At 32.4% G+C, this 20315-nt stretch overlaps 1 protein-coding gene across 1 annotated transcript in view; it reads right to left on the bottom strand.

Annotated features, from left to right (window-relative positions):
* The window catches only part of TMTC3 (transmembrane O-mannosyltransferase targeting cadherins 3), a 63745-nt gene that overhangs the window by 29152 nt on the left and 14278 nt on the right, over positions 1–20315 (bottom strand). The window contains 7 exon segments of the mRNA XM_036866474.1: positions 3493–3567; positions 3569–3746; positions 9629–9801; positions 10263–10378; positions 15372–15471; positions 16840–17058; positions 19433–19649. Coding sequence (XP_036722369.1) covers positions 3493–3567; positions 3569–3746; positions 9629–9801; positions 10263–10378; positions 15372–15471; positions 16840–17058; positions 19433–19621 — 1050 coding nt within the window. The 5' untranslated portion in view covers positions 19622–19649.

The following is a 20315-nucleotide window of genomic DNA, read 5'->3' as shown; positions in this document are numbered from 1 at the left end:
ACTGAGCCTGTGCTCTAGAGCCCACAAGCCACAACTACTGAGCCCACGTGCCACAACTACTGAAGCCCGCGCGCCTAGAGCCCATGCTCTGCAGCGAGATGCCACGACAATGAGAAGCCTGTGCACCACAACAAAGAGTAGCCCCTGCTTGCCGCCAACGAGAGAAAGCCCGCGCACAGCCAAGACCCAACACAGCCAAAAATAAAAACAAATAAGTAAATAAATTAAAAAAAAAAAAAAAAAAGGAAGGATGGTAGTGGAATAAGCCAAGAGTTTGGAGGCAAATCTGTTTCACTTCTTGTTATATAACATAAGGTAAACTATTCAAATTAACTTGTGACTTCATTTCATTATAAATAAATTGGGGATTAATAACTACTTACTACTATTGTTGAGATACATACGACATCTTATTTAATAAGTGCTTACATGGTATCTGGTATTTGAGATACTCCTTTGATCTATGTATCTTGTTCAGAGATCTTCAGAAAATTATCACCATTAAAAAATAGCATGTTTAGTTTTATACATCTATATTCTCAGATTATTTTCCATTATAGGTTATTATAAGATATTGAATATAGTTTCCTGTTGTCTATCTATTTTGTGTAGTTTGTATCTGTTAATCCTATACTCCGAATTTATCCCACCCTTCCCTCCCCTTTCCCTTTGGAAGCCATAAGTTTGTTTTCTATGAAATTAACATAATACTGTAAATCAACTATATTTCAAATAAAAAAAAGTTTAAAAAAAGTATGCTTAGGACTATACTTAAAGCAGTTATACCTAAGGTCACAAGTGTTCCTTTTTTATACATATAAAACATAATTAATGTAATTAATTAATATAAATGTTTATTTCATTGACAATATCCTATTTTTCATTCAGCTTGAACTACACAAATCATTATTTTATTTGCCAAAACTCTGTATTTACCCACCCCTCCTTTTTTGCCTTTCTTTTAGTAGAACCCTGGCTTTGGATGTATTCCAAAGCACACATACCACATATGTGCTTCGTCTTTATTTATGTGAGCAGCAAAGCACTACTAGAAAGTCCCAAAGCAAAATAGATTAATATCATCATAAACTCATGATCAACTTCAGATTGATCCTTAAGACTGCTCAGGATTCCTAGGTTTCTTTGGTAGGCTCACTCCCACTGTCTTTGACTATTTTGAATCTTGACTACTTTTCTCAAAATTTTGACCCATGTCACTTTCAGCAGGTGACCACACTTCCAAATTTTCAGAGAAAACTAAAGCGATAAAACAAGAATTCCTTCAATTCTCCGCTACTAAAGCTACCAACATCCACATTCATGTTCATTTCCATCCTTCCTATAACCATAAGCGGTGTCTCCATCTATCTCAGGCCAAACCTGAGCTCTATACCTCTAATCTCACTACCAATCATTTCTTTTTTCATTTACTTAATCACTTTCTTATGAACTTCCTACCTATGTTAAAAATGCTCTTGCCTCTCCAACCTTAAAAATCTTCTCTTCTGACAACACATCTTTAAGTTATCTTACCCAATTCATTATGCCCCTTAAGTATAAAACAAGTTCCCACAATCTTAGGAAAAGATTTTTGGAGCCATGATAACAAGTAATTGGTTGTAACCTCACTTAATCAACATTTCAACTCAATGAATGTTTTTGTAAGCCAACCCATTAGTGATATCAACATTTTAACTCAATGAATATGTTTTTGTCAGCCAACCCATTAGTGATGTCTCTTTGTGTCAGAAAAAGACAGCCAACTGAGTGCTCCAATGAAAGTGATTCTACATGCCAACCAAGCAATAGTCTTCCCCCACCATCAACCCACTCCAGCCTCTGAAGGTCCATCAATTCCAGATCTCTGTGCTTCCCCCAAGCCCTACAGAAGATCAGCAGTTTATTATACTTGAAGCCCTTGCCTGACTGGCTGTCTTTCCTAAGTTAGGAAATTCAAGCTTGTCTCATCCTTTGAAATATTCAAAGTTAAATCACCCCTACAGGTTACCTACACTAACAATCTTCACTTCCTCACTTCCTAATCAAATCACTCCACAGAAATAAATTTCATTTAAGTAACTAATACACCTAAAAGAGGTCAAATCCAACTGATGTCACTTCTCTACTTGACAGCAGCTGTTAGTGTTAACCATTCTCTTTCTTGAAACACTTTCCTACCTTTCTTTACGTTTGGAGTACCTCCCATTTAGGTTCATTGTCCTTTATATGGTATGTAATGTGGAAGTTTTTCAAGACCTAGATATAGGCTTCTTCTCTTTCATTCTATAAAGCCCCTTCAACTATTTATTGAGGGAAAATTAAGACCAAATACTCTAAGGCATGCATTATGCGTATGAATTAACTTCTGTACACCTAGAATGGTGCCAGCTAGTTACCATCTCTAAGAAAAATGACAAAATCCCAGTTGACAAAGGCTGCTCTATAACCTCTCCATAGGCCTTCTTCTCCACATCCTGGTTTCAATTACTATCTCTACGGCAATTATCAAGTTTCTCTATGGTAATCAATCAAATTTTTACATGTAGCTCACTCTTCGCCACTGAACTCCAGGCACAAAGTGCTATTCGAAATCTCCATCGTATTGTTTCATAGGTACCTCAAACTCAACAGGTCCAAAAATAACAGTAAATATGATCTTTTTTCAAATCCTGTATTCTTTCAAATTTCTCTAGAATGCAAGTTCTCTAGAAATGGGGACCCTGTATTTCCTTTTATTATCATATACTCAGTGCCTAAAATGCTACCTGGTACATAGGCTGAAAATCAAATATTTTTATTGAGTGAATAAATGAATCTAGTGGCTGCAGCCAGAAATAATATATTTACAAAGTATTAAAACCACTTTTTGGCATATAGTAAATGCTCAAGAAAAGTTAAAGATTATTCTTTTCTTCCATAATTTAAAGTAAGAGGCAACAGAATTATTAGGAGTAAGATGTGAGGGCAGAGTTAAGAAAATTACAAAGAAACAGATCTCAGAAAACAAGAAAAGACTTTAATCAGAGTTCTCTGAACACAGTAAGAAATACCTCAGGGAGTAATGAAAGTCTTGCTAATGAAAAATAAAGAGCTATGTATTTCTAGTTGCTTATCTTACATGACACTCTTCTCTGTGCCAAGAAAACAAAGAAGTATATAATATGACTCATTTCTTTAAAGAGTGTAAAATCTAGTTGGGTAAAGGTAAGAAATATATTTAAAAAAAATGATGCTAAAAAGAATGCTTCATGATTTCAGAGTTCCCACCAAATTATGGAAATTCATAATCACTCTTTGTTTCATATGCTGAATGTGCAGCATTAGTCAAATTCTGATATATAATTCTAGGATAACCTAAAGTAAGTTCATAAATTAGGATGACATGAACAAAGAAAGACAGTAGTTCTTTAAAGATGCTTTTGATGAATTAAAGGCACTCTTAATTAATAAACTGAATATAATATCACCTGAAAATTTAAGAAACTTTCTTACCATTAAAACAGTCTTGGAGGAATTACCAGGGTACCTGACACCGAATACTCCCAAAGCCCCCAAAAAGCAAAAAAAAAATAAACGTGGCAAGATTTCGAATATCTAGAAATGACTCTATAAGTGGTATTGTTCCCATGGTCCAATCGCAGCAGAGCTCTGAAGGATTTAACAAAAGCCAAGCATTCACAGGAAGGAGGTAGTTAAAAGTTAGCTGCCTTGTAGGAGTTGGGCTTACAGCAGCCGGGTTATCAAACCTGTATAAAGAATGAAAAAAAAAAGTTATTTAAACTAAAACATTTTTTAAACACAAAGTTAATATATAACAGATATAAATAAAGTACTGAACAATAATAATAAAAGCAATAGTCTACATGTAATCTTGTTAAACCAAAGACAAATATTTTTTATGGATATTTCAGATTCTTGCCAGAGTTCAAACTGTCTAACCTTTACGAAATGCCTAGTTGAGAGGAGTGATATTTATGAAGAACTGTTTGAAGGGCAAGTAGGTTATCTATATTTAGTTTATTATTATGATTCAGACATGCATTCTATAATATTATGACATTCTGCAGAAGTGCTTTCATTAAATTATGACCTTCTGATTAAAAGTCATAAGAAAAGTTTTATAAGATTCATTGTTGCATGTGTTTATGAATGCTTCTGAGAACACTAACCAATGTTTTCCTATATGAGAGTTTCTTTCACCACTAAATGCTAATAAAACTTATGCTTCCTAGAAAGAATTACTATGTTTTTCCTTTGTCACGAACAGAGAAAACTATATTACCTATGGGCTTTTCCTCTTTGCTTAGACTTCTAGAAAGCTAAAAACCAAATTCCCAGTACAGAGGGGTAACTGTACAGCCCTATGTAACATTTTATTTGTGTTCTACTTAATATAAGCTTATATCTTAGTTTATATAGGCCATGATACATTAAATGTACATTTCATTCAGTCTATTGTTTGCAAATTATGTCAAATCATTTTTTTTTAAAGTATATTTAAATGAATCATTTCAGATTTTTATTTCTTAGGCTATGTTCTAAATTGTATTGGCTATATTAACATATAGTCCTCTAAAAACCCAATTTCTCATTTTAAAATGAATAAGCCAATGAAAAATCAACCTCTACTACTTATTTGACTTGGTCTTCTTAAAAATATCAAATGGTTGAGAAAAAGTACATAGTTTTTGAATGAATAATATTTTATAAACTTTCATATTTGAATATATACATATATGAAAAATACTAAGTCTTGAAAGTCAGGACTTGAATTCTCAAAATAACCAACAGAACTGAATACAAAGCTTTTCCCCTGTAATCCACTTTCAGAGTTCATTTTAAAAAATCAACAGTTTATCTAGGATAGGTGATTTAATAATTGAACTGCAGTCAAAGAGTACATGTCAAAGCAAGTCAAATCATATTACAATCAACCTCACAGGGTAATAGAATAAAATTTATATAACACATACAAATACATACACACACACACATTTTTAAATGCTTATATTTGGAAAATATATATTTATATATAACATACCCCATACAGTCATCCACACACACATATACAAAACAAATACGTTCACACCTATAAACCACATTTACATATTGTAGAACTAGAGATGGAAAACAGTTGATTCAAATTCTCTAAAAGGAATGATAAACAGAACAAAAGCACTGAAACTAAGGAGTGAAGAAGGAAATACAAAATATCTATCTACAATTCAATTTATTTCCCATACTATCATGCTTAAATGAGCTGTTTAGTTTAGCATGGCTAGACTCAGAAATAGAAATGCTGGAAGTTAAAAAGTAATTATTTTTTAAAGAAAAAAAATGCTGTTAAGAAGGATAATTATTACACAATGGAATACTACTCAGCCATAAAAAAACAATGAAATAATGCCATTTGCAGCAACATGGATAGACCTCGAGATTATCATACTTAGTGAAGTAAGTCAGGCAGAGAAAGACAAATATCACATGGTATCACTTACATGTGGAATCTAAAATAATGATACAAATGAACTTATTTATAAAACAGAAACAGACTCACAGGCATAGAAAACAAATTTATGGTTACCAAAGGGGAAAAGGTGGGAAAGGGATAAATTAGGAGCCTGGGTTTAACAGATACACACTACTATATATATTGATAAAACAGATAAACAAGGTCCTACTGTATAGCATAGGGAACTATATTCAATATCTTGTAATAACCTAAAATGGAAAAAAATCTGAAAAAGAATATATATATATATTTATGTAAAACTGAATTACTTTGCTGTACACCAGAAACTAACACATTGTAAATCAACTATACCTCAATTAAAAAAAAAAAAGGAAAGAGAGAGAGAAAAAAAGGATAATTATGTGAAAATCACAAAGAATGTGTTGGGCATAAAGAAATTATCTGAATAAAATTTATTCCAACCAGGGTCAGAAATGAACTATCATGGATAGCAACATGAACAATATTTTGGGGTTTTGTTTAAAAAAAAAGTTCTTGCATAGTTCTTGCATGTAATGTCAGTCACTTAAAACTGAATAGGGAACTAGTCTAAATTTTCCTCTAAACTTTAGATAAGTAAGGTGAAATGGAATAATGCTAATGTTAGAGCAGGGAAAAAACGACATGAAGACTGTTAAAATTCAGTAAAACTTTTGCTTCTAGCCTTAAACAACTAAAAAATAGACAATATACATAAAACTTCTTTTAATATGCTGAGTATCAGGCAAAGAAGGACAATGCCTGATAGGAAAAAAAACAAATGAGGGGAGCCCTACCTGGAGAGATTATACCCCTCGATAGAGTTTTTAGTCTGTGCAGCAAGAGAGAACCTGAGTGGAATCCACTTGGATCCCTGAGTTGAGAAGATAGAGCTGGGAGCCCTAGAAGCCCAGGGGGTTAGAATTAGTGGGCAGAATACCAGAGAGAAGAAAGCTGCTGAGAGAGAACTCAGATCTGTAGAGGATCCAGTTTCCAGTACTAATGAGAACTGATCAGCACACATATGTGGGGAAATACCTAGGGACAGTGTAGTGGGTTGATTCATGTCTCCCCAAAGTTCATGTCTATCAAAAACCTCAGAATGTGACTTTATTTGGAAGTAGGGTCTTTGCCAGTGTAATTACAGTTAAGGTGAGGTCATACTGGATGAGGGTGGGCCCACTATTCAATGACTGAGGCCCTTATACAAAGAAGAGAAAATACAGAGAAACAAACATGGAAGAAGGCCAGGTAAAGATGGAGCAGATTACAGTGATGCAGCGACATGCCAAGGAATGTCAACACCAGAAGCTAGGAAAGAGGCACAGAACAGATTCTTTCCCAGGGCCTTCAGAAGGAACCAACTGTGCCTGACACCTTGATTTTGGCCTCTGGCCTCCAGCACTGTGAGAGAATAAATTCCTGCTGCTTTAAGCCACTCTGTTTCTGGTAATTTGTTAAAGCATGTCTAAGAAAACTAATAGTTAGGAAAATACCTTCTGAAAGGATTAGATAAACCTTCACAAATATCAAATACAACTGGGAATAGTTCCTCAGCAGCCAGAGTGGAAATCCTCATAATTCAAAGTCTATCGGTAGAGTGGTCAGAAGGGTCTTGTGTCAGCAAGGAAGCAAAATTAGCCCTATCCTAAATGCTGCTGTGGTCTCCCAAAACAAAGCTTAAAAGAAAGACGTGAAGATGAAACATTTTTCAAATAACTTACATGCATCCCAGAACAATCGTCTACAATATAGGAATACATTAAGGTAAAGCTCACATATTGCACCTATTAAAAAAACTACCAGGCATGTGAAGAAGTAGAAAAATACAATCCATGAGGAGAAAATATATTGAATCTAAATTGACCAACAAATGACACAAATGATAAAATTAGTAGATAAAGACATTAAAGTACTAGAACATGTAGAAACATGGAATCTCAAACAGAGATGAAAACAATGTCTAAGATGAAAAATAACTAGAAAAAATTAAGGGCAGATTAGACTATGCAGAAAAAAGATTAGTAAACTTGAAGATACAACAAAAGAAACTATCCAAAATGAAAATGGGGAAAACAGCTTTGGAGGGAAGGGGAATAAACAGAGCATCAGTATGACTTCAAGAAGCCTAAAATACATGTAACTGGAGTCCTAGAAGAAGAGTGGAGAGCAAAGTAAAAAATATTTCAAGAAGTAATTTCCAAAATTTATATAAAGTAAGACCTACAGATTCTAAAAAGCTCAATTAACCTAAGCACAAGAAACAAGAAGATAAAAGAAACATTAACTGAAAGTTTGTACCTTTTGTCCATCTTCACCCAAACTTCCAGTTGTAAGACAAATAAGTCCTGGGGATGTAATGTACAGCATGACGACTGTAGTTAACAAGACTGTATTGTATATTTGAAAGCTGCTAAGAAAGTAGATCTCAGAAGTTCTCAACAAAAGGAAAAAAAAATTTTGTAATTATGTGTGGTGATGGATGTAAACTAAACTTATTATGGTAATCATTTGTCTCTGTGTGTGTGTGTATAAAACGATTATATTGTACACCTAAAATTAATACAATGCTATATGTCAATTATGTCTCAATTAAAAAAATATAAGAGAAACAATGATAAAGAGAAACTATTAAAAGCAGGCATAGAAAAAAAAGATACTACATGCAGAAGCATAAAGATAAGGATAAGAAGATTTCCCATTTAAAATAACACAAGCCAAAGAATACAGAGCAACATTTTTATATTACTGAATGAAAAACAGTCAATGTAGAATTCTACACTCAGGGGAAATATTCTTCAAAAATGAAGGTAAAATAAAGATTTTTTAATATACAAAAGCTTAAAGAATTCATCACCAGCAGTCCTACATGTCAAGAAATGTCAAAGGAAGTCCTTCAGTCACAAGGAAAAATGGTGCCAGATGAAAATCTTGATCTAACAAAGAAATGAAGAACACTAGAAATGGTAACTCTATGGGGTAACATAAAAGAATTTTTAAATTTAAATCTCTTCCAAAGATAATTGTTGAAAGCAAAAGTTAACAATGTATTGTCAGATTTACAATGTATACTCAATAAAAATGTATGCAAATAGCACAAAGGCTAAGTTCTTATTTATAATAAGTTTATATATTTATATAAAAACTTATTTATTGTATATATGATATTTGTACTATATATGCTGACATTTATACTATATACACTTGCAATTATAATATGCCTTTAAGATAAACTGTGATAAGCAAAGGACATAAACAAAAAACCCTAAAGCAATCACTTAAAATACACAGCAAAGATATACAGCTAATAAGCCAACAAGGAGCTAAGAACGGAGTATTACAATATACTCAATTCAAAAGAAGAGAGAGAGAAAAAAAGGGAACAAAGAACAGACAAGACAGAGAGAAAACGATTAGCAAGATGGTAGATTTACAACAAACTATCAACAGTTGAACCCCCCATTTAAAAGACAGATTATCTGACCAAACAAAAAAGGAAGACCCAACTATATGCAGCCTACAAGAAATCTACTTTAAATAATAAAGATATAGATAGATTTAAAAAGTAAAAGATAAACCATGTAACACTAACAAAAGATAGCTGGAGTGGTTACATTAATATAAGGCAAAATGAACGTCTTAGTAAAGACTACTACTGCAGATGAAGCTCATTTAATAATGATAAAGGGATCAATTCATCAAGAGGACATCACAATCCTAAACACTGATATACTTTATAATAGAGCTTTAAAGTACATGAAGCAAAAACTGATAGAACTGCAAGGCAAAATAGACCAATCTACAGCTATAGTCAGCGATTTCAACATCCTTCTCTCAATAATTAATAAAACAAGTAGACAAAACTCACTAAGGATACAGAAGACTTAACACTTAACCAATTTTGGGGGGGTCATTATCTTGACTGTGATGTTTTCATGAGTGTACACGTATGTCAAAACTTATTAATTTGTACATTTTATATATATACAGGTTTTAAAAAAGTACTAATTATACCTCAATAAAGCTGTTAAAAAACCTCAATGTAAATCAAAGACTTTCTGGAACATTTACAATCACTTAAAATGCAAAGTTTAAAAAAAAAAGATGGAAGAAAACAAAAGAACCAGAATATCATACCTGGTGAATACTGGAAGTTGGGATTGAATAACCTGGACTCTAATCACAACAAGTAATAGTGTACTGAACATCAAAGCAATGAGTTTTATTAGTGTCTGCAGCATAGAAAATGGAATACTACCCTTTCCGCGAAGAAACTGTCCAGCAGTAGTACATAATAATGGCAAAGTATACTAGAAAAGGAAAAAAATGTTTAAGTAACAAATAGCAATTTACTGTAATTTTTCAACAATTATCATACTTTCTAAATGCAAGATTAAATAAAAATTGACCATAATTATAAAATCAACATGGAGCAAATGGTGGAGCTGATAATGAATAAAACTGAGCCCAATAATCTTATCCAATAATTAATTATACTGTACAGTATTACTGTGTGCTTTCCCAAGTTGCTTAATGGTTTCATTATTGAAACTTAAAAAGCTGTTCTTAAAAAACTGAAGGTATAATATAAAATGTTAAGTAATTTTCAGTGGGTATGAAGGCAAAACATGCTTGTTTCTTGCAAATTTTTAGTAATCATAATTGGTAAACAGACCAATTTATATAATAATACATTTAGAAAATAAGTTTATTATAATCTGATTCAAATAGGATAAAAGACAGCAACAAGGAAATTTAGATTTCTCCTTACCCCCTGGGCAATAAATACTTCATACACACAGCAAATTCCCACAACTGTTATTCCCTGCTCTTTACACAGTGTTGCAACAGCCACTAAAAACACTGTCAACGCGATAGGAGTCCACACTGCAATTTAAGAACAGAAAAATATAAAACCACACAAAACAATTTTATAATATCATAAAAGGATATTTTAAGTTAGACAACTATTAGACATTACTGAAAAAGTTTACCTGTGATTCTATATTCACCTTTGTTATTTTCCACTGACATACCTCATATTTTAAAACATATTTAAATGCTGTAATTTTTGCTTTATTTATTAAAAAAATCAAGATATATAATTTGAACTAAAAAATTTTTGTGGACAGGAAAATTATCTAACCAAATGCTAACATTTAAAAAAAAGGTAGAGTGTCCAATCTGAAGAGAAACTTACAGGGTTGAGTGTGTAATTAATGAACTATCAATTTGAAATGAAGATAAATACCTGAAATTATCATAGAGGTACCTATATACTTTATTATATCTGTGAGTAATTAAAAAAAACTTGGAAGTGAAAACTACTGGGCAAACTACAGTACCATTCTTACTAAAAAAAAGACTATAAAAACTAAAACATGTTAGCAATAAGCATTTAAATCAATACTATTCTTTAAAAAATTTGTAACAGAATATTCACAAGTTCTATTTAAGTGGAAAACCTACTTCATCAATTTTAAGTAAATGTCTACTACTTAGTAGTAATTTGATTAAAGAACCATGAATTGTGAGAGTAAATCTGGATCTTCTACTAACTTGCTCTGTGATTTTGGGCAACTTTTCTGAGCTTTAGTTTTCTTATTGGAAAATATGATTTCTAATTCTTTTCCAGTTTATGAAATATATGGTACTTTGATTGTGTGACCTCAGTTTTTATTAACGACATTAATCAAAGTAAACTCAAATAACTGACTTAAATCCAGGTATAAATAAGAACAGAATTCATGAATCTAATACATTTTTCTTTTATCACTGGGCTTAACATAGAAACATCTGTTTTTGAAATCATTTTCAATTTTAAAATACTCTATAGACTAACATTACAGAAAGGAAAAACAACTAAAAAAAAAAAATGAGAACACTACTGGAAATACTAAGTATTGATATAATAGTATTCCTTCCTCAAAAAAGTATCTCATATTCTAGTTAGACCTAAACCATCAATATTAATGTAACAGATTATATCAAGGGTTGAACTATCCTGCTAAAGTCACCAAGAAATTCACAGAGCAAAGAAATTAGTAGATGATTATTTACAAAACAAGTTGAACCTAAGTTGGACCTTGAAGGATATACAGGACATGAAAGAATTGGGAAAGGGGTACGAATAAAGGAATAGAGGAGGGAATAAGCTTGGCAAATGAATGATACAGATGATACAAAATGGTATGCCTGAATGGGTATGCACACATTAAAAACTAGTGGGAAACAATGGCCTTGAAAGTAGGTATATTAAACAGTTTATATAACCAGTTTAGCATATTTCATTGCATTTCAATCACCTTATGGGATATGAGGGCAGGTGCAATCATACTCATTTTTAAGATGAGGAAAGAATTTTGGAGGTTTAAAAAGAGTCATGCACAATAAGGAGACCATGAATTTAACTTGGTTCTTCTGATACTAAATTCAGAGCTTCTCACTAATTTGTATTTTCACTCCAAGGAAGAGAAATCAAACAGATGCTTTCCAAGATGCTGGATTCAATCTAAGCAACTAATAGTTCTAATAAAGGCAAACGTTTTGCTGAAACCAGTCACTTCAGTTCTTTGGTGACTAAATTACTTCATGAACATATACACTTTGATTTTTATAATCAGGTCTCTGTGGCTAAAGTTACCATGTGTGATTTTGTCCAAAACAAGTACCCCTGCTAAATAAGTTGACACTGAAAAAAAAATACATGTATAAGTGTAGAATCAATTTCAATCATCAAAATCTATTCCAATTTCAAAATATAGGTTTCCAAGCTGACTCTACATGTGTAAAGATACATACCTTCAGTAATCATGTATTTAAATAGTTATTTTAAGTATTTACTGCATTTGTAGGGGAGAGAGATAACAATAAATAAATATGTTTTGTCAAATGGTGACCTCAGTATTATAGAGAAAAACAGAAAGTGAAGGGAAATAAAACGGAGGGGGGAAGATGAGTGGTGCTACTGATAACATTTGAGCAGAAACCTAAAGTAATGAAAAATCAAGTGCAAGGGGCCTAAGATGAATGATGCTTGTGAAAAGGGTATGGGACACGAATAACCCAGAATTTAAAGTAATTAAATAATTACAAATTGAAAATCTTTGCATAGGACAAATACCTTAGATAGAATGGAGAATACAAAGATGATGACAAAACTGTTTGTGGTCTCAAGAGTGAAATAATGTAATGTGGCATACAAAATATCATAGGGGAAAAGAGGACAGAGAGAGGTCCCGAGCAAGTTTCAGTATGTTTTCAATTAGAATTTAAAATATATTACATTCATTCACCTAATCATTTCCTAAACAAATATATAATGAACACCCACTGTATACAGGAACCATTCTAGGAAATGGAGATAAGAAAGTGAGAGAAAGTTACCTACTCTAATGAAGGTTATATTCTATTGTAAGAGAACAATCAATGGGTTAAAAAAATTATGTATTTTTAGATTAAAAATGAGTCTTATGAGAAATGCAGGTTAAAGGGATAGAAAGTAACATGATTTGGTTTTTGTTTTGGTCAAGTCGTAAACTAGCATGACCTGTTGACCTGTTGGCCCCTTTCCCCAAAATCAAGCCTAGAAAGATTAAGTGAGAGGAAAATATGGCTTCTAAGATATTAAAAACAAAAAAAGAGAGAGAAATTCCTGGGCATTGAAGGTTATCTTAAACATGTATGCTTGCATGGGTGTTACGAGGGACTACATCTAAAGCAGAAGAATGAGAAAATTTTTTTTAAACTTTTTTCCTAGCCAATCCTGACTGCCCTGGGTAAATCCTTATTTGCGCCTTTACTGTAGAAATCTGCAGCTCCCGTAGGTTGTGGGTGTTCCAGGGATTAAATGAGAATACTTCAGAAGCCCTGCTGGGATAAGGAGTAAGATTTTTTTTAAAGGTACAAAATGACCAACCACTCTTCAGCAGTCTCTTCCACCCACAGACCTTCCAACTAAATGCAGGGGGGTGGAAGACTGGCCTGTTCTTAATGCTGATTCTCTTTAAGAGACTAGAGCAGGTGGTTGGTAGAATGGCAACAATAGTGATCAACAGTGGCCCTGGGGAACCTGGAGATCTCCACCCTGGATTTTAATGAGTCACCAGATGGACAGAGTGGTGCTGGTCTTTCTCTTTATTATACACAGTGGTTGATAACTTTCAGAGAACATGTGGCCTGAGCTCATAAGCCAAAATAAGTAGATACCTGAAGGGTACCACAGTTATAAAAGAGAGAGCACAAACATAACAACAACATACATGACTAATTAAGAATTAATCGAAAAGACTAAGAATTTAAAATAAGTAATTCTAAAGGAAATAAGGAAAGATACTGGAGTTATAAAGAGTAAGAAATCATTAAAAAGGACCAAGTAAAATTATTAAGGATCAAAAATATAATAAAATGAAAGGCTATTTTAGTTAGAATGAAGAAGTTCTCTAAGAGGGAGACTGTTGAGCTGAGGCCTGATGATGTAAAGAATATAAATGAAACAACTATGTGAGGCTCTAAAGGAAGAAAATTCAAGAAAGAGGGTACAGCAAGTATAAAGGCCAGTGCTTCACCTGTTTAAGAGTAGCAAGAAGGTCTGCTTGGCTATAGTGAAGTGACTAGGGCAAAACTGCAGGAGACATGTTTAGAGAGATAGGCTGGAGCCTGATCATGGTCTTGAAGTTCACAGTATTTTCTAAGTTTATCATTCATGTTTTGCTTAGGATGGTATTTAAAGACGATATTAGTTTGCAATTCTATATTAGCTACTGAACTACCTCTCACTGCATTACAGGCAACAGGAAAAATAGGGACACTGCTTCCTATGAGCCAGGTACTGCTTTAAATCCCTTAACATGCTTAACTCAACTAATCCTTCTCAACAGGTAGGGACTATTATTATCTACATTTTATAAAGAAACTAAAGCACAGAGAGGTTATGTAATCTGACCAACATAGTAAATGGAGCTACTAAATGGTGGACCTGAAATGTGAAACCAGACTCCAGAGTCCATGCTTTTAACTACTATGTTATACTGAACTCAAAACTGTTTTAAGAAGGCATTGTGCATAGCAGCAAGAGGGAAACCTACTCATATTACAAATCTAAGAAGCTGTTTAGCTAAATTGCTTATCTCTTGAAACTTTGTTTTCATACATACAAAATTAAGCTCCTTATCATCAGTGCCTTGGGTTTATAGTGAGAAAATTCTCCAAGAACATAGAAAAAAACCTCAGCATTAAATTTTAAGATTAACCAAGTACAGGTTAAGGTCATAATGCGCTTCACATTATGTGCCCTTTCATGCCCATTGGGCCCACACTCTTAAAAAATCATTTTTATTGCCTGGAATTTGTTTTCTGACATCATTAGGGCTAACGGGTTAATGTATACAAAGCATTTTCCAGGGTAGGCCACATGGAGGGGACTCAATAAATAGTTGAACTATGATCAACACATAATAAAAGTTATACTCTAACAGGCTTTTAACTTTGCCTAAACAATACAATTCATAGCCTTCACATGTGTTATTTATAGAAAGACAACTGAAAAAGTTGTAAAGTAAAGTAAAGTATTGGTACTTTAATCATTTACAGGTAACAGCAAATGGAACTAAGAATGATCCTAAAACTCTTATATTTTGGGAAATTTTTAAAAATTAGATCAAATAGAAACTGTTAGTCATGATAAAATATAAACTACAAACAGTAATTTTTAATATTGACAATGTCACATACTTTTCTTATGTCCATAGATGCTAAAGTACAATAGCATGATATATAAAGATAAATACCAAAAATGGCACATGTTTTATAAGAACCACTTGAAGTAAACAGAAATTACCTGATCGAGTTTTATAGCTAAAGTTAAATGTTAGACATTTACCTATGGAATTATCTGGTCCTTTTGATTTGGTAAATGACAAAAATGCAGCTAGAAAAAAGATAGATGACAAAAGTTCTGCTCTTCCTACAACACCTGTTACCTAGAAAGGGAAGGAGAGGGGTTCATATTAATGAAAAGCATCTTGAAAATTTAACTATAATATAATTGCAACAGCAGTTTAATTAGAAATTAAACTGCCATAACTTTTCAAGTGCACATTTCTGTTTTTTTAAGCATTCTTTGAGTGCCCTCATGTGGTGAATTTGTATGTCTTCCATAAAAGTAAATTTATCAGTGACTGTAACAGTTCTTTTATTATTCTGATGTAATTATAGACTCAGAGGAAGTCGCAAAAATAGTATAGAGAAGTCCTATTTACCCTTTACCCAGCTTCCTCTAATGGTAACATCTTACACAATTATAGTACACTATCTAGATGTAGTTCTTACATGTTTTCTTAAAACACAAGTGTTCTTAAAATACAAAAATATAATAAACTCAATACATTATAGCTCACAAATAAACCTGCAAACTAAAATTTAAAAAGACAATAAACTTTAAAACATCCTTTTAAATTCAAAAAATTTAAATATAAAGCCCCAAAATCCCTTTAAAGTATTCTGAACTCACTATAAAACTTAAACAACCTATTATTTTTGTAGATGTATAGAAAAATGTTCAGCTAGACACCAAAAGTTTCAAGATACTGGGAGAGACACACAACTCTCCTCCAACACACACACACACACACACACACACACACACACACACCACACTCACACACATATACAGACACAAGACACACACACCCCGGCAGAGTTTAAGCATACAGACTATTGTTTAAAATTGAAAGCCTGTAACAAAGCAACTGAATAGAGTCCTCTTTGCTCTGCTGAGAGGCAATTTTGGAGTCTCAAGATTACCAAGAAAAATACAGTTATAGTTTGTGAATGTGCTGGTGATGAGCATATTGGCAATAGTAGAGACAGCTCACAATTTTTAAACACATGGCAATAGACAATAAGAAATTACTGAGCATCATCATTTGTTAGGATATCTGTCCATGTTTGCATGTATTTTGATAAATTTTCATCCCTTACGTAAGTTTCTCTTATTATTTTCTGTCCTTTGAAACAAAAAAAATGCCAAGTTGACAAATATTTAAAATCTTTATTCATAAAAAAATTAGCAAAGAAAATTACTATATTCATTTATATTTTACATCACTAAAGTTGAGTGATTACATCTTATGTTCTTGAATAAATGTTTGTTTCAAAATTTGTTTTAAAAAATTTTACATAGTAGCAAAGTTAGACTCTACACTAGTAAGTTAAGACACTGTACCAATAGGAGTCTTCAAATACTTGGATTAAAGTCATGGTTAATTTTTTTTTTTCCTTAAAAATATATACCATTATAGACATGTGGAGGAATAATGCAAAAAACATCAATTTATAGTTTTACTTACTGCTTCTGTGTGTATTGGGTGCACTGCAAAAAGTAAAGAAGCAATCACACTACTCCGGTTATCCAGAAAGAGTTTGCAGACTTTAAGAAATATCACACTAACCACAGCATGAAAAATCATATTTAGGAGATGATATGACATAGGTTTCAGTTCACTAAACCAATAATTTAAGCGAAATGTCAATACTGTTAAGGGACGGTAAGACTTGTGGCTTCTCTCCTAAAAGGAAAAAACAACCATCAATCATTGATTATTAAAGTATCTTGGTCCTTCTGGGTACATAAACTAGTCACTGCTTTTACTACATTTGGCTGAGAAATAACAGTAAAATAATGAAATGCCCCAAGAATAATACAAACATAAAAGATAGCTTTATGTGGTTTTTTTGTGTGTTTTCCTATTTCCTTTGTACAAAAACAAGGCACTTTCATCTCTGATAGTATAGTAGTCCAAGAATTAACAGTAAAAGAAGACCTAACTACTAATTCCTCTTCAATACACAGATTTAAAAAAGTAGGATAATAGTGATATTAATCAAGTTGTAGCACAGGATTTCTCTCCAAAGCCTGCTACACAAACTATTACCAATATAAGCATTCATGTAACTGCTGGCTAGGTCTTCAAAAGAAAACATAAGAACAGAATGCTTACCCAGTGCAGTTTAAACAATGATGACTCAAAAAGGTACCATCTAGTTGTCTTTTGAAAAAGTACCTCCATAATGTATAAAACTGAATATATTAAACCAAACATACTACATAGAGAGTAATACAAGAGCAAAAACTTTCTTAGAGAATAGATACCTTTGTTATTGTAGTCTCTATTAGCAATAAATCAAATTAATTGTATGTGAGGTACTGAATTTCTTTATAAACTAAAAGTTACATTTAACAGGAAATGTATGTGAGGTACTGAATTTCTTTATAAACTAAAAGTTACATTTAACAGGAAATATTTTTACTCTAAGACAAAATCAAACCAGATTTAGGAATAAAACACACAAGTTAAAAAGATATAAAATATTATCCTATTTATTTTTTGTAATTTTTTATAAAGGCATCCACACTCACCTTCTTTGCTCTCCTACCTCTTACCATATTTTGCTGTAACTCTGGTATAGAGCTACAGACTTAAGCCGGCTCATCCCCAATAGGGAACATTAGGAAGCACAAGAAACAAACATTTCCCATTTTGAAATTAAAAGCATTTTAATATCTCTGTCTGTATTGACTATACACAACATGAGTGCTATCTACCCAGAATGCATTTTCCTGCTCGGCTAATTCCTGTACATCCTTCGAATTTCACCTCAAGCATACAAAACTGTTTTTAAAGGCAATGTATTGAACTGAAATGACTTGTAACAGAAAGCAGAAAAATGTTGTAGAAACCTTTTGGTTTCAAACCTTTTAGGTCAAAATCTAATGACATGATTAAAATCAAAATAGATATTAGCATAAATTGGGGGAATGGACACATATTTCTAAGAGTCTCTGGGGATAAAGGGTATGGGCAGAGGGGAATAAATTATCTAGAAAATAATATATGTTATAATAGGACCATATTTTCCCCTTGTTATCAAAAGACTTATTTCTTCTAAAGGCTAGAATTGGGAGAGAATAGGAAAGGTTGCAGAAAAATAAATAACCTGCTTATTTAATAAGAAAAAATAATTGTTTGTGACTAGAGGAATGAAAGATTCCATACCCCTCCTTGAGAAGCTTCCAGATTTGGAGAAGGCGGAAAGGGGCCAAGAATGACAAATGACAAAAAGTATTACATGTTATGTTTCAACAACTATGTGCTACGTACTACAGACAGATTAATTAATTAATCCTCAAGGTATTATTCTTTTATAGATCAGGAAAATGCCTCAGTCATCTAAAAGCTGTGTTCACACCTATTTCACACAGGTTTTACATGATAGAACTAAAATTAGAATCTAATCTATATGATCCCAAGCTAACAAAGATTTAATCCCAAACAGTTTAACACTGACCTTCAAAATAAAGTTACTGGCAAAGTAAAAATATCTCCATAAACATGAACTAAACTTTTGGGTTCTCAATATAAAATCAAATTAAGTATTAGGTAGGAGATATGGCACAAATTAAAATTTTTAATAAATCATTTCTTTCTGTAGAAAAATAGGCAATATGTATACTTAGCATTTTTACCCTTAAAGTCTAATCTATTTATATTGAAGTTACATATATTTTTAAATGGTTAAATACCACAAGCAGTCATCTGTTCTGCCTGACTCATAAGAGAGAAAAAAGAGAAATAAAGTCAGTTAGATTTGTGTTACGCCTACTGTTCTAACACATTTGGTTTTTACACACATATATTATTTTTAGAGAGATTAAGCCAAGGTATAAAACCAAGGAAAGAATCAAATACTATAAAAAATATGATCACATTTTCAACTTCCTATCTAATTTATTACAAACATGTTATGTCTTGTATAAAATTTTTGAGGAAAATAATCCATAATTACTATGATGATGGCAATGCAATGCTGATAAAAAATTAGGAGTACTAAACTACCAGAATAATTTAAAATCTGAGATACATATAAGTAATACATACTTACTTCAGACATAGGGGTTCCCCAGAAATCATTCTGAAATAAAGTTTTTAAAGGTGTAGATGGATGCACGTCTTTATTATCCAGTATTGCTGACACATCATCAAAAACAAAACCACAAAAGAGGCTGTTCCAATAGCAAGCAGCAACTACGCCTATTATTAAGGTTACTTCTTTGAGGTTAATATCAGCCATCTTTTCCACAAGCACCTGTGGACAAAATCTGGGGGGGGAAAATCATGAAGATAAAATGAAATAAGCAACATTTTTTTCTCCGATAAGTACAGTTTTAATAGAAGAATAAGTAAAATAAAGATAGAATGCTAATTCTCACAGAGAATTAATTCTTTAAATCTCAGTTCAAATGCCATCCACTTAAGGAGTATTAGCTGACCACCTCTCCATATTCCTAACCTAAGACAGAATTAATTGCTCTTTCATATGTGTTTTCATACCTCTAATACAGCCTTTTATCACATCACTCAATCTTTAAACCTATCTCTTTAGCTAACTAGATAGTGAACTCCTTATCAACTGTCACAGGTCAGGTCACCTGGGAAACAAATACATATAAGATACGTATAAAAAAAAATACATATAAGATATCTAAAAAAAAAACCTGGCATGATGTGCTCCAGCAGTATCTAAATGAATCCTTGTGGGAAAACAAATACATATGTAAAAAGACACTGATCATGGGTTTTCTGAAATGTAGATAAAGCTGTTTTAGTACCTTATGAATATAAAGATCAACTATTACCTAAATCAGGAGTCCAAACTTGTAGCCTGAAGCCCTGTTCAGCTTGATCAAAAGCCTTTTAAAAATATTTGTCTTACATGCCTTTATGCTAACTGTATACTAGCCAGTTTAACTACTGTTCCTTTATCT

The sequence above is a fragment of the Balaenoptera musculus genome, chromosome 10 (genome assembly GCF_009873245.2).
Source record: "Balaenoptera musculus isolate JJ_BM4_2016_0621 chromosome 10, mBalMus1.pri.v3, whole genome shotgun sequence".
Taxonomy (NCBI): domain Eukaryota; kingdom Metazoa; phylum Chordata; class Mammalia; order Artiodactyla; family Balaenopteridae; genus Balaenoptera; species Balaenoptera musculus.
Note: the sequence above shows the minus strand (reverse complement) of the source record. Positions and strands in the feature narration are given on the sequence as shown.